Source organism: Chiloscyllium plagiosum, unplaced genomic scaffold (genome assembly GCF_037043375.1).
Source record: "Chiloscyllium plagiosum isolate Xiang-an unplaced genomic scaffold, Cpla_swu_hap1 HiC_scaffold_23, whole genome shotgun sequence".
In the NCBI taxonomy this organism is placed as follows: Eukaryota; Metazoa; Chordata; class Chondrichthyes; order Orectolobiformes; family Hemiscylliidae; genus Chiloscyllium; species Chiloscyllium plagiosum.
The window spans coordinates 877,643-893,947 of record NW_028270161.1 but is presented as its reverse complement, the minus strand read 5'-3'; the positions used below and the strand labels follow the sequence as shown (position 1 = coordinate 893,947).

The window sequence follows — 16,305 nt, the reverse complement described above, 5'->3', positions numbered from 1 at the left end:
CTACATTTAAATTAAACAAATCAAATGAGTAAAGGCAGCCAGGATGTTGAGTTCATAGAGTAGTTTCAGGACTATTTCTTAGCACTACATGTTGTCATGCCAATCTGAGGACAGGTTGTTCCAAACTTAATAATATGCAATGAGGCAGGGTTAACTAATGGTCTCATAGTAAAGACACATTTAGGTATCACTAAACTGCAACCTACCTGCTCCACAGGGTCCGAGGAAGGACCACTTAACTGGAAGCAGTCACAATCCACTCCAGCAGACTACAGACCACTCAAATGTAAGAAACCTGCAGGAAGTAGGGTAAGCATTCCAGCCTGCTAGTAAGGCTGAAACTACCTGGTTTCAAAATCCCCTTCCTAGCTTACTCCAAGCAAATGTACAATCTCTAGACAACAAAATGGACAAACTCAGATCACGGCTCATCTTCCAACGTGAACTGTGGGACTGCTGCACACTCTGTTTCACAGAAACCTGGCTCAACCCATCCATTCCCCACTGTGCACTTTAGGCTGATGGCTTTTCTATTCATCGTGTGGACCGTCCAGCATCCTCAAGAAAGACCAAGCAGGGAGGGGATTGCTTTTAAAGCAACAACTTGTGGTGCACAGACATTACAACCCTGGGCAGCCATTGCTCCCCAAACCTTGAATTCTTCACCATCAAATGCGACCCCTTCTATCTACCACGGGAATCTACCACTGCTATACTAACTGCTGTGTACATACCGCCACAATTAAAGATTGAGGAAGCTCTGAATGTGCTGTACTCCACCACCAACACCCTGGAGATTGAACACCCTGAGGCACTTGTTTATTGTAACTGGTGACTTCAATCAGGCCAATCTAAGGAAGGTGTTGCCCAAGTACCACCAGAATATTACCTGCCCCACCAGGGGCCTGAACATTTTAGACCACTGCTAAACCACTGTGCAAGGTGCCTACCACTCTATCCCCTGCCCTCATTTCAGGAACTCCAACCACAATGCCATGTTTCATCTCCCGGCTTACATACAAAAGCTCAAGCAGAAGACACCCTTGCAGATACAGGTCCAGTGCTTGTCGGAGGAGGCAGAGGATCACCTCTGGTGCTGTCTGGAATTGGACCACGTTCAAACAGTCCGCAGGTACCTTGGACGAATTTGCCACCTCCATCACAGACTTTACGAGCAAGTGTGTGGAGGACTGCATACCGACGAAGTCAATCCGGGTGTTCCCCAACAGGAAACCCTGGATGAATCAGGACATACAGAACCTGCTAAAACCCAAGCCTGAGGCCTTCAGATCAGGAGAATCACTCAAATATAAGGAATCCAAGTGTGACCTTTGCAGAGCCATTAAGACAGCCAAGGAGCAATACCGATCCAAACTAGAGACCTACACAGACACCCAGCAAATATAGCAAGGACTGAATGACATCACAGATTCTAAAAAGAGACAATGCAAGATACCAGATGATGACATATCCCTCTCAGATTGTCTCAATGCCTTCTATGCTCGTTTTGAGCAGAATTCCGGCGGAGAGGTAACACCTATTCCAAACCTATCTGAACAGTCACTGCATCAGAGGTCAGGTCAGTTTTCCTTCGTGTGATTCCAAGGAAAGCGATGGGTCCAGATGGAGTACCAGGCCATGCACTCCGAGCATGTGCAGATCAACTGTCCAAGGTCTTCTCCGACATCTTCAACCTGTCCCTGCAGCAGGCCACTGTCCCTGCAGCAGGCCACTGTCCCTGCCTGTTTCAAGAGGGCCAACATCATCCTTGTGCTGAAGAAGGCTCATGCAGCATGTCTCAATGACTACCGCCCAGTGACCCTAACTTAGGTGGTCATGAAGTGTTTTGAAAGGCTGGTCATGGCATTAAGCAACTCCACTTGACCCACTCAAATTTGTCTATCAGACCAATAGATCCACGTCAGATGCCATATCACTTGCCCTTCACTCCTCACTACAACATCTTGACACCAAGAACAGCTATGAAAGAATCCTACTCATTGACTACAGTTCAGTTTTCAACACTATTATCCCCTCGAGACTGACTGAATACTAAACTTAATGATCTCGGACTAAGCTCTAATCTCTGCAACTGGATCCTCAGTTTCCTGACACACATTCCACAATCAGTGAAGATTGAGGATAATATTTCATTCTTGGTGCTCAACATTGGAACCCCCCAGGGGTGTGTAATCAACCCCTAGTGTACTCACTGTATACCCATGACTGTGTCGCCAAATACCAGACTAATGCCATTTACAAGTTCGCAGATAACACTACCAATAGTTGGTAAAATCTCAGATGGCGACGAAACAAACTACAGACGGGCGGTAGAAGATCTGGAAAAATGGTGCACTGGGAACAACCTAGGTCTTAATGTCAGCAAAACCAAGGTGCTGATTGTTGACTTTTGGCGGGATGTTACTCATGCCCCCTCCTCCCTACACATTAAACAGCACAGAGGTGGAACAAATGGAGAGTGTCAAGCTCCTGGGAGTGGTCATCCATGACAAGCTTTCTTGGACTCTTCATGTGAACTCACTGGTTACAAAGGCCCAACAATGTCTCTTCTTCCTCAGGAAGCTGAGGAAATTTGGCATGATGGTGAATACCCTTGCCAACTTTTATAGGTGCCCAATCAAGAGCATTCTGTCTGGATGTATCACTACCTGGTATGTTAACTGTACCATTCAAGATTGGAGACGGTTACAGAGAGAGGTGAACTCGGCCCGGACAATCACAAAAGTCAACCTCCCATCTGTAGAATCCATCTACCAGGCCCACTGTCAAGGAAAGGCCACCAGTATTCTCAAAGATCCATTCCATCCTGGCAATGTGTTTCTACAACCTCTACCATCGGGGAGAAGGTACAGAAGCCTGAACACACATACCAGTTGGTTTCGAAACAGTTTCTACCCTACTGTTGTTAGAATACTGAATGGACTCTCAAACTCTTAACATGCGCCTGTACCTGTGTGTTTTTTTTTATTTTGTCGCTGTTTACCTACTATTTTACTTATCTATCCTATTTAACTCTGTGAACTGCCTGTATCGCTCGCAAGACAAAGCTTTTCACTGAGCCTCAGCGCACATGACAATAAATTCAATTCGATTCGATTCATAATACAATTGAATTTTTCATTCAGTTTGAGGAAGAGAAGAATGTGTCCATGACTAATGATTTAAACTTCAGTAAAGATATGAAGACAGAGCTGACTAAAGTGCACTAAGAAATTAGGGTAAGGAGTAGGCAACAGAGACGTAATGGTAGACATTTAAAGAGATATGACATTAAATCCGGAAAGATGCATTCCCCTGAGAAAGAAAGACTGTCGGAGCAGCACAGACCATCTGGGGCTAACCAAACGAGTTAACATAGCACAACATTGATCAGAGAAAGCATACAATTCTATGAAGACTTCTTTTCTTTTTTAGATGGGCAGCTGTATATCGGACTCTACACTGATTTTTTTGGAGAAGATCCTGCAATATTTAGAAGTTTGGGCTCTTCTTTGACAACCAGAACAGAACACGATGACCGACTACTGAAAGGTAATCATCCACAGCTTCTCTCTGATTAACCGCACACTTACCGATTGTTTGAACATTGCTCAGAAATTGTCCAGACACAGCTGGTTAAATCATTATTCAATCAGTCTTTGCCCGAGCTGGAGTCGATAGTTTGCTGCTCTGATTCTTCGCTTGTTTCAAAAGTTACAGTTTGGACTTTTACAGCTCTTAAGCAAAACATGGGTTGAAAGAAATGTTTACTTATGTGACATTACCAGCTTGTACATCAAGTGTGTAACATGACAGCTCTTTCCACAGTCAGTCAGGAAGCTGTGTTTCACATGGAGTTCAGGATAATATCCACACTGCTTCATGGGGGATGTGTTCATACTAAATCCCAACACTGTAAAAAACAGGTAATAATTGTTAGCAAAGTACTCAATCAGTTATGTTTCTGTAACAGCTGTTAAAAGGTTCAGAATTAATAAGTTTCTATGTTAGGGATGAGTGGTTACCTCGCTCCAGGGATACCACTCTGTCTCAAGCATGGAGTAAGGACACAACCTCTATAAACTAGCACACACAGTCCAGGACTGATCCCATACCATTGAGTCATTCTACATCACACCCCAGCCATCTAGCCAATTCAGCTAACCATCCAGATGAGGAGACGAACATTTTGATCTGTTGTAAATATTGAAACTCTACAGTGCAGAAACAGGCCATTTAGCCCATCAATTCTGTACTGACCCCCCCCCCCCCACCCAAAGAGCATCCAATCCTTGTAACCCCACATTTCCCATGGCTAACTCATCTAACCTGCAAATCCCTGGACACTACAGACAATTTACCAAGACCAATCCACTGAACCTACACATCTTTGGACTTGTTACTTAGATATGCCTAACGACTCACTATCTCATGCAAATCCCCAGTAAAGGTTAAAATCTGGATGTTGAAACATTTACTTGAATTTGAGGCTTTGTTCTAATTTTTCTGTCCTATATTAATTCAGTGGAACTACACGATGTTTATAGTGGTCTCCCCACATTTTTGAGGTTTCAGTGACTGAATTTGACAGAAGACGTTGTGCTCCATCAGAGAAATTACATTAATAAAACAACTCCAAAGCTGTCATTTCTGCTCTGAAACAATTTGGATTCATGCTAGTTTTGGTGAACTTTGTTTTAAAATGTGCTTTATGTGGTAAATAAATACTTGTTTTGAAATGAGCACGTTTTCCTGTCATAATTCACCAATTTAATCCTGGATAATTTTCGAAACCATCCTGAGGCAATGTTCTGTAAGTTATTACAGTTCCCATTGAAATACCCTCAAAACATTAAGCTCCTGGGTGAGGGCCGGTGAACTTTATTGCCTTTTTTTCATCCACACTCTCAACCTTTCTTGTCACATCAAGACTAATTTAGATAGGCTTCCTTTCCTTGTGGATGCCTTTGTCACAGATTCAAATAAATCTACGTTTTAAAAGGAGCCAATTTAACAGACTTTCTACAGTTAATACAGTTAACGCAACACAAATGCTAAGGGATTAGGAATGAGAAGTGAGTCCAAAATACATGAAATTAAAATAGATATACCTGGCAGTCTCTGAGGTTCATGAAGAGTAGGTGATAGGACACTGTAATTATTACATTGGGTGATATCAATTACATTGATGTCGGAAGATGGACAGGTGAGTTTGAGATGCCTGTCCTTACAAGTTTGCTGAAACACCATTGTCCTTTTTCCTTACTGTTTTCCAGCAAAGAGAGACAATGCAGGGATGATTACTACATACCTTCACTTACTAACATGCACATTTCAATTTTGAGGTTGACTGTTAACCTTTGTTCCTATGTATTCTTGAAATAGTGAACACTCGGCCTGTCTGTCGCTCTGCACTGTGATAACCTCAGGGGGTTGCAGTTCAGTTTGCAGGGCTTTCCTCTCTTTTGAATTCCTTCTCTTTGAACATTCCTTGACTCCTGGCAGTGTCCCCTTCAGGCTGAGGGCACACCACACACCTCCCTGTCAGCCACTGAATAGCATCGCTCAGAAATTATATTCTCAGTCATTTTCTTGTTGTATGTTGTCTTTTTTTTAAAAAAAAATTATAATTAAACATTTAACATGACCACAGGTGATCCAAAGTTATGTAGGTATGACAACGGTCCTAGATTATTGTGTTCAGTCAGCTGATTTTAACCAAGCTCAAATTAACTTATTAATAAATAATTGCAGCAGTTTATGATTAGGAGAGATTATTAAAGAACGTCTGTTTCTGGTTACAATGTCAGGCTTTTCTACTGAAAGTGTAAACATAGAGCCAGGATAGGATAGAACTAGCATTTACTGTGAGATGCTCCATTTCTGGATAAATCTGTCCTTTGGAGGCTCAGATATGAGTGTTAGCTCCTTGTGTGAAGACTGAAAAGATATTCACTATAACATGAGACATTGAATTTACAAAGCAACATGAATAATTACAGTACTATTGCAGGTCTGGATATTGTCCAAAATTATAACATTAATAATGACTTGAAGATAGTCATATTTAACTATTAGTGGTGAGCCTCTGTGGGAGGGATGTAGCAATCCCCAGAGAATTCAACATGAAAGAGCAGAATTATGCATGAGAAATAATTCAGCTGCAGAATAACCTTGACTGACTGTCCAGGAATCTCTGATTATACAGAACAGTCCATTCATGTCCTTGAAAATATCACTTGACCAGCTCTGAGTAAATTCATTTTCAGACACATGCAAGACATTTTTTCTTGGGAAATTTATATCCCATTAACGAGTTTCATTTCACTATCCATTCATCTAATCCTGACAGTTCAGGAACACATTTATCCAAAGATGCTCAGAAAAAAAGCCTTCCTTTTCTTTCTTTTCATTTTGTTGATTTATTTTACTGCCTATTTTCTGAATGTGCCTCTTTCAATCTCAATGTTCAAAAAATGAATCATCATCCCAAAGGGGGGGGCAAAGCCTTCATATTTTAAGAAGCAAACCCTCTCTCTGCCTCCTAAAGTTTGGCTCCTCCTTGATCACCTGTTTCTTTTCCCAAGACTAGTTCTTCTGTATCACCTTTCGGACCAAGTGCAAATTAATCACAGTTTCCAAAGTCAGTTTTCATCAATCTCAGATACAGCTTATACCAGAAGACAGACAGAGTAATTTTTTTTCTCGGCCTTTCACAGGAAAATCTGTTATTATCAAAAAATAGAGGTTTAAGTAATTGGAACATTTACTCAAATTATAGTAAATGCCTCAATTGAGGGGAGGTGACAACCAAGTGGTATTATCACTGGATAATCCCCAGACCCACGTAATGTTCTAGGGGCCCAGGTTTGAATCCCACCACAGCAGATAGTGGAATTTCAATTCAATAAACATCTGGACTTAAGAAGCTAATGATGGCCACGAATCTGTTGCTGATTATTGGAATCAGCAACCCATCTCTTTCATAAATTCTCTTTGGGGAAGGAAATCTGCCGTCATTACCTAGTCTGGCCTCTATGAGACTGGATACATACAGCATGTGGTTGACTCCGAACTATCTGCTGGGCAATTAGGGTTGGGTAATAAATACTGGGCCTCACCAGGGACGCCTTCATCCTGTCAATGAATAAAATGAATGGAAGCTTTTCTCTAAACTATTACTTTGTGAGCTCAGGCCTGCTTTTGTTCTAAGTGATACACTGTGCAGACTCTCAGAGAGCTTGATTCAAATGTTCTCAATCCCATGTAGGGGAGATATGGGGCTAGAAAGGATGAGGTGATGGAATGTCATTTCAATTTGTAACAGAATCTCATACTGATGCAACCAGTCCCTGGGCAATGTTCAAGATTCCAGGTCAGACATGGCAATATGTTCAGTTCTGGATGAGGAGGGGTATATTGGCTCCCCTTTATTATCCTGCCCCATTATTTTATCTTTAGACAGAACAAGGTTAATTTAAAAAGGGTCTCTTCCCTTATGGATAGCTTTCTTCCATACCCAGACTAAGTTACCTTTAAAAAGGGCCAAATTAACCAGGCTTTATTGAGTTAACAACCAGAATGAGTTTATCAGTTGGCGAGTTTTGAGAAGATTTGTAACTCAGGTTGAGGTTTGGGATATAAGTTTGCTTGCTGAGCTGGAAGGTTCATTTCCAGACGTTTCGTCACCATACTAGGTAACATCTTCAGTGGGCCTCCAGGTGAAGCACTGCTGATGATTTATGCTTTCTATTTATATGACAGGAAATGACATCACCAATCCAAAGAAACCCAAACATATAAATAGAAAGCAGAAATCATCAACATGCTTCACCCAGAGGCGCACTGAAGATGTTACCTAGTAGGGTGACGAAACGTCTGGAAATGAACCTTTCAGCTCAGCGAGCAACCCTACATCTAGAGTTTATTATCAAATATTAGAACAATTAGTAACACACAGCACAGCTTAGAAATTAGAGAGTTCAAAAAGAAAAAAAGAAAAAACATAGGTTAGATAAATCTATCTCCGATATGCTGCACAAAGTGGATGATGAATATTGCAGTCATTGCAAGGTTATTGATTGATGTTGGCACTTGAGTTGTCAATTTTTAAGATTAGAACATAGAACATAAAACAATACAGTAAAGGACAGTACAGGCCCTTAAGCCATCGATGTTGGACCGATCTGTGAATATAATTTGATGCCCATCTAACCTACAACATTCCATTATTATCCATATGTATGCCCAATGCCCATTTAAATGACCTTAACATCGGTGAGTCTACTACTGTTGCATTCCAAACCCCTACTACTCTCTGAAACTATCCCTAATATCTGTCCTAAATCTATGTCCCCTCGTGTTAGCCTGCGCCATCTGAGGAAAAAGGCTCTCATTGTCCACCCTATTTAACCCTCTGATTATCTTGTATGTCTTAATGAAGTCATCTCTCAACCTTCTTCTCTCCAAAGAAAACAGCCTCACTTCCCTCAGCCTTTCCTCATAAGACCTTCCATCCATACCAGGCAACATCCTAGTAAATCTCTTCTGAACCCTTTCCAAAGCTTCCACATCCTTCCAATAATGCGGTGACCAGAACTGTACACAATACTCCAGGTGTGGCCTTACCAGTGTCTTGTACAGCTGAAGCATAACTTCTTGGCTCCTCCATCCCCTTACCAATAAACGCTGACACACCATACGCCTTCTTAACAACCCTGTCAACCTGGGTGGATTTACGTACCTGGACACCAAGGTCTCTTTGTTCATCTACACTGCCAAGAATTTTACCATTAACACAGTACTCTATACTCCTATTATTTCTTCAGAAATGAACTATCTCACACTTTTCCACATTAAACTCCATTTGCCACATCTCAGCCCAGCTCTGCATCTCATCCCTCTGTAACCCACAACATCCTTCGGCACGATCCACAACTCTGCCTACTTTAGTGTCATTCACAAATTTACTAAACCATCCTTCTCCTCCAGATCATTTAGAAGATTGACAAACAGCAGTGACCCCAAAACAGATCCTTGCAACACATCGTTAGTAACTCTGCTCCAGGATGAACATTTCCCATCATCCACCACCCTCTGTCTTCTTTCAGCCAGCCAATTTTTGATACAAACTGCTAAACTACCCTCAATCCCAAAACTCTGTATTTTGTGTAATAGCCTATCATGTGGAACCTTATCAAACACCTTACTGAAGTCCATATACACCATATCAACTGCTTTACCTTCATCCACCTGTTTTGTCACCTTCTCGAAGAACTCAATAAGGTTAGTGAGGCACAACCTACCCTTCACTAAATCGCGTTGACTATCCCTAATCAAATTATCCCTTTCCAGATAACAAATCCTATCTCTTATAACCTTTTCCAACACCTTATGCACAATTGAAGTAAGGTGTACTGGCCTATAATAACCGTGGTTGTCTCAACTCCCCTTCTTAAACAAGGGAACATTTGCTATCCTCCAGTCTTCTGGCACTACTGTCAACAATGATGACATAGAGTGAAAGCCAAAGGCTCTGTGATCTCCTCCCTGGCTTCCCAGAGAATCCGAGGATAAATCCCATCTGGTCCAGGGGTCTTATCTATTTTCAAATCTTCCAAAATTGCTCAAGCTTCCTCATTGTCAACCTCAATCCCATCTAATCTTGCAGCCTGTATTTCCATATTCTCACTAACATTGCCCTTTTCCAATGTGAATACTGATGAAAAGTATTCATTAAGCACTTCTTCTATGTCCTTAGATTCCACACACAACTTCCCACTACTATCTTCAATTGGCCCTAATCTTACTCTCAGCATTCTTAGCTTTGTGGACTACTATAAGTTTCTTTGTTTGGGTTCATTTTGAAAATAGATTATTGGCATTCTGGGTGAGATGGGCTGTCTCTTTTGTTGTCCTGTTAGCTGGGTGCCATCTCATACCAAATGTGAGAAAAGGTCTTTACCTTCAGAACAGGGGGAATGGGGAGACTGTGGTTTTATTTTCATAGCAAGCTAATGCCCGAACCTAGACGAGTACATGAGAGCATTCAGTTCAGTAGCAAACTCCAATATATTGAAACTGATTTGTCAACCTCTGTCTTTGTGTTTTCTTCAAATGACAAATGCAAAAAAAAATCTGCAGCTTGGGACATTATCCACAATGGGGTACAGGGGTCATCAGTCCCTTATAATCTTTATAGTCATGACAGAGCACAGTCCCATCTGTTTAATGTAAGTTGGCATCTTTAGATGTTATTTGCCATTGGTCTCTCACACTGTTTGTCAGCCGTCACTGAATTTTCACCTGCAGCCATTTTATCATCCTCGCAGTCCTCTTAAAATAAAACTGATTTTGGAATGGAGCGTTAAAAATGTCTGAATATTTTTGGGCTCTGACCCATCATCATAATGTGATGTTTCTCAGCCAAATGCATCAGGGGAATTATTCGCATCAGTTTAGTGAGTTCCTCTGGGTAGGGGGAGGGGAGGAACCAGGCTAGCATCAGCTGGTAGTGTCATCACTGGAACCCTGTAGGAAGTTAATAAGGTATGTTTTACATGCTACAGCAAGAAATCTCAGTGGGGCAGAGGGAAAGACCCTGTGGATCTTATTGAATAGAAGAACTGGGACCAAGAGATTGCAAATGTAGCCCCTTGAGCCTGATCCTCCATTTGATACAGTTATGTCTGATCTCACCTTGGCCTCAACTCCACTTTCCTGTGTTACATGCTGTGCCTTTAAGAAGGATTTATTTTATCATGTGTATTATTTTGAAAGCCAGCTATAGGCCAAGCTCTCACAGAACCAAAGTTTTTAGTGTTAGCTTTCAGCAGTTGCTGGAGTCTTGAAGCTGGATGTGAATGCTCTTACTCCTTTCTCATTTAGAGCTAAAAGCTGGGGTTCTCCCTGTTACTAGCTTTGCTTGGAGACAACCTATTTTATTGAATTTGCCTTTGCCAAGGATGTGTTTATGTGATGTTACTATATTGGAACAGTTGATGTTTAGTAGTGAAGTAATCTATTATTTTGTTACGTTTTTCAATAGAGTTGTTATTCCACTTTTTATTTCTTACATTTGTATTTTAACTATAAGAATAAAGTGTATTTTTATTTCAAGCCTGGTAGTTTGACCAATGGAATTGCATCCAGAATATAATGCCTTACACATATTTATAAAAATAAGAAAAAGTTGGGGCCTAGGCTATCTTCTGAATACATTTTGAGGGGACCTGGTCTGGTCTATGACACCTGCCTGCTCTCCATAACCCTTCAACTCGTTACTAATTAAAAACCCTCTCCTTAAATTTATTTGGTGTCCTGATGCCCTTTGCACCTGGGCTAGTTAATTCCACAGATTCTCAACCATTTGGAGAGAATAATTTCTCCTCATCTCTCCCACAATCTGCTGCCACTTATCTTAGAACTATGACATCACATTCTAGACTGCTCCAAATGAGGAAACCTCCTTTCTATGTTGGCTTTGTCAATCCCCTTTAGATTTCCTCTCACTCGTCTAAATTCTAGTGAGGATAGGTTAAAGCTGCCATTGCTGACTATTGTGGAAAAATCCAGCTACTTCACTGATGTCCTTGAGGGAAGGATATCTGCCACCCTTACCAGGTCTGGTCTATATGTGATTTCACAGCCCTCTGGGCAATTATGGATTGACAAGAAATATTGGCTGACATCCCACATCTTGTGAATGAATGCAAGAAGGTAAGGGGACCAACATGTCCACAGGACTCCAAATCTCACCTGCCTTATACAATTGCAACAAGACTTCTCCAAATTTATCCTTCATCACTTCAATAATAAATGTCAAAATTCCATTTGCCATCCTTATTACCTTGCTGTGATTCATGCACAAGGACAGTCAGGTCCATCTGCAACACAGCAGTCTGAAGTTTCTCTCCAATTAGATAACAGCTTGTCTTTTCATTCCTCTAACCAAACTGGATAGCTTCACACTTCTGTTAAACTTCATTGGTCAGATTTTGGTCCATTCACCTGAATTATCCAAATCCATTTGTAAATTTTTTGTTTCTTCATTACAACTTGCTTGTCTATCGATTTTCATATCATCTGCATTTGGCAGTCGTACTTTCTATCCTTGCATCAAAGCCAGTAACAGATTGAAGTTGACACATCTAAAATAGGTCATGGTTTGGAGATGCTGGTGTTGGACTGGGGTGTACAAAGTTAAAAAATCACACAACACCAGGTTATAGTCCAACAGGTTTAATTGGAAGCACTAGCTTTCAGAGTGACACTTCTTCATCAGGTGGTAGTGGAGGGTTCAATCCTGACACACAGAATTTATAGCAAAAATTTACAGTGTGATGTAACTGAAAAATTGATTGTCTGTTAAGTCTTTCATCTGTTAGAATACCATGATTGTTTCACTTCTTTCATGTGTAAATCACAAAACCTTTTTTTAAAAGGTTGCATTCTCGGGTTAGCTGTTAACAATGGTGATAGCGAGACAATATTTTGAAGGTGTTAGCCCCCTGTGTTCTCTGTCTATGCCATGATGTTTAGATTGATTCTAATCTAAAAAGTGAGATAATGGAGTTTTACATTAATTCTTGCAGTTTTTAAGCTCAGAGTTCTACATGAATGCATGCAGTTTTTGAGCAAAGTACAATGTAACCCTGCAAGTATAAATTCACCCCATAAAATATATGTGTGCATGTGGGTCTTTATCTGTTTGTGTCTGTCTGTCTGTCTGGGTTGGGGGTCGTGAGTGTGAGAAAGTGTATGCATGAGTGTAAAGTGTCTTAAGTCTGTGAGGGAGTGTATGTGTGTGTGTGTGTAGTGCAATGGTGGTCAAAATTCATCCTGTTAACTATTTCTCTCTCTACAGATGCTACCAAACTTGTTAATGTTTTCCAGCAATTTCTGTTTATATTTCATCTCCTGTAGCTGAATATTTGATTGGTTTTGTATTCTGTATCATCGATATTACAAACTATGCCATGTTGTTTAGGAATAAGTGTGTCTGAATCATGATTGAAAATATACCCCAAGCAAATAGACTCATTATTTCAACTTTGTAATTTATAGATACACTCAGCATTTTAGAAATGCTTTATGAATTATTTTTATGTTAACACAGAGCTGGTCATCTATTAGGAAATTACTTTCACCATGATATTTGATTTTGAGTGATATCATTAGATTGGATCAGTGAATCGACAGTACTATAAGGGCTTGAAGGTTATCATTCAGATGAAGTGTTCAAAGGATGAATGACAATACTCTTCTGTCCATGGGTTGTCCATCCTGTTTGTTGATGTGGTGGTACCTTGAGTACATCTGAAAGAGCTGAAAATGTGTTGCTGGAAAAGCACAGCAGGTCAGGCAGCATCCAGGGAACAGGAGAATCGACGTTTCGGGCATAAGCCCTTCTTCAGGAATCATCTGAAAGACCCACTTATCAGCTATTTCTCAGGTATCCTTTTTTTGGAATATGTCACTAATATAAATAATCCCATCTTCTGACAGAGCCCAAGTTTGTGGCTGCTCACCTGATTGCAGACAATGATGACAGAGATGATGACAAAGTTTACTTTTTCTTCACTGAGAAAGCCCTGGAGACAGAGGGAGGTAGCCCTGCGCACTATTCCAGGGTGGGAAGGCTTTGTGCTGTAAGTAAAGATTGTGTGATTCCAAAATTAGAACAAGATAGCTATGTTCATCACTATTCTCCACTATCTCCCCTCACACCAAGCTGAAGACCAACCCCCCGATACGGAAATAATCCCACGCACATCATTTCACAGTTAAATTTTGTCATCTAATTTAGAGTCAAATGTATTTTTTTTAAAGAGAACAGAAAGGAAATGAAGTCATCACATCATTAATTTAGTACAGATCAATAGAGGTACATAGAACATAGAACATAGAACATAGAACAATACAGCACAGAACAGGCCCTTCGGCCCACGATGTTGTGCCGAACTTCTAACCTAGATTAAGTACCCATCCATGTACCTATCCAAATGCCGCTTAAAGGTCGCCAATGATTCCGACTCCACCACTCCCACGGGCAGCGCATTCCATGCCCCCACCACTCTCTGGGTAAAGAACCCACCCCTGACATCTCCCCTATACCTTCCACCCTTCACCTTAAATTTATGTCCCCTTGTAACACTCTGTTGTACCTGGGGAAAAAGTTTCTGACTGTCTACTCTATCTATTCCTCTGATCATCTTATAAACCTCTATCAAGTCACCCCTCATCCTTCGCCGTTCCAACGAGAAAAGACCGAGAACTCTCAACCTATCCTCGTACGACTTCCTCTCCATTCCAGGCAACATCCTGGTAAATCTTCTCTGCACCCTCTCCAAAGCTTCCACATCTTTCCTATAGTGAGGCGACCAGAACTGCACACAGTACTCCAACTGTGGCCTAACCAAAGTCCTGTACAGCTGCAACATCACTTCACGACTCTTGAATTCAATCCCTCTGCTAATGAACGATAATACTCCATAGGCCTTCTTACAAACTCTATCCACCTGAGTGGCAACCTTCAAAGATCTATGTACATAGACCCCAAGATCCCTCTGTTCCTCCACCTGACTAAGAACCCTACCATTAACCCTGTATTCCGCATTCTTATTTGTTCTTCCAAAATGGACAACCTCACACTTGGCAGGGTCGAACTCCATCTGCCACTCCTCAGCCGAGCTCTGCATCATATCTAAGTCCCTCTGCAGCCGACAACAGCCCTCCTCACTGTCCACAACTCCACCTATCTTCGTATCATCTGCAAATTTACTGACCCACCCTTCGACTCCCTCATCTAAGTCATTAATAAAAATTACAAACAGCAGAGGACCCAGAACTGATCCCTGCGGAACTCCACTTGTAACTGGGCTCCAGGCTGAGTATTTACCATCTACCACCACTCTCTGCCTTCGACCGGTTAGCCAGTTTTCTATCCAATTGGCCAAATTTCCCTCTATCCCATGCCTCCTGACTTTCTGCATAAGCCTACCATGGGGAACCTTATCAAATGCCTTACTAAAATCCATGTACACTACATCCACTGCTCTTCCCTCATCCACATGCTTGGTCACCTCCTCGAAGAATTCAATAAGACTTGTAAGGCAAGACCTACCCTTCACAAATCCGTGCTGGCTGTCCCTAATCAAGCAGTGTCTTTCCAGATACTCATAAATCCTATCCCTCAGTACCCTTTCCATTACTTTGCCTACCACAGAAGTAAGACTAACAGGCCTGTAATTCCCGGGGTTATCCCTATTCCCTTTTTTGAACAGGGGCACAACATTCGCTACTCTCCAGTCCCCTGGTACCACCCCCTTTGCCAGTGAAGACGAGAAGATCATTGCCAACGGTACTGCAATTTCCTCTCTAGCTTCCCACATAATCCTAGGATATATCCCGTCAGGCCCGGGGGACTTGTCTATCCTCAAGTTGTTCAAAATGTCCAACACATCTTCCTTTCTAACAGGTATCTCTTCTAGCTTACCAGTCCATTTCACACTCTCCTCTTCTACAATACGGTCCCTCTCGTTCGTAAATACTGAAGAGAAGTACTTGTTCAAGACCTAACTGGAAAAACATTTTAACTTGTCTACATTCTGTGCCCAAAGAACTGAAACAAAACAAAATCCAAATTCAACAAATGTTACCACCAGCTGTCGCTTCATTATCTCATTTTCAAGCTCCTGTCAGAAACTAAACAGTAAACAATCTTTTCCATGTCTGTTTTTCACTTTGTAGAAAAATAACAAAACCTAACAAAAGTATCATACTAACTGTATTTATGGGGATCAGTGCTTCCTTCAGAACTTTCATTGCTTTGTACTTCAGAGCACAAGGAAGATGACCAGAAATAAGCCAATCATCCCATCAAGCCTGATGTGCCAGTCAACTGGACCATGGCTGATGTGATCGTGAGCTTATTCTCCATTTTCCTGTCTGTCTCCCATAATGTTTGACTCCTTGTCAATGAGTAACTGTCTACCTCCACCTTGACTAGCTCCCACTGCTCTACCCTAAGAATTTCCAATCACTAACAGCCCTCTGGAGGAGAAACGTGTTCTCAATGGGAATGACAGCGGCTCTTGTCTAATGGGATTTCCCCTTCCAAAGTCCTTGATTCTGGGAAATGTCTCTGCTAAAGTTCCTTCCTGGGAGGAGGCAGCAAAGACTCTGACAAGCTCTCCACCTGATTCCCAGCATCTCCTTTATATTCCACTCCAAGAATAGCTTATATCTGAGTTTCATCAGTCATCAGGCATTCAACAACAACAACTTATATTTAGCTAGCACCTG

General features: G+C 41.4%; 1 protein-coding gene across 1 annotated transcript in view; it reads left to right on the top strand.

Annotated features, from left to right (window-relative positions):
- Positions 1–16,305, top strand: part of sema3e (sema domain, immunoglobulin domain (Ig), short basic domain, secreted, (semaphorin) 3E) — a 311,047-nt gene that overhangs the window by 210,961 nt on the left and 83,781 nt on the right. The window contains exons 6-7 of the mRNA XM_043714219.2: positions 3,436–3,552; positions 13,507–13,649. Of these exons, the coding sequence (XP_043570154.2) occupies positions 3,436–3,552; positions 13,507–13,649 (260 nt within the window). The remainder of the gene's footprint in view (positions 1–3,435; positions 3,553–13,506; positions 13,650–16,305) is intronic.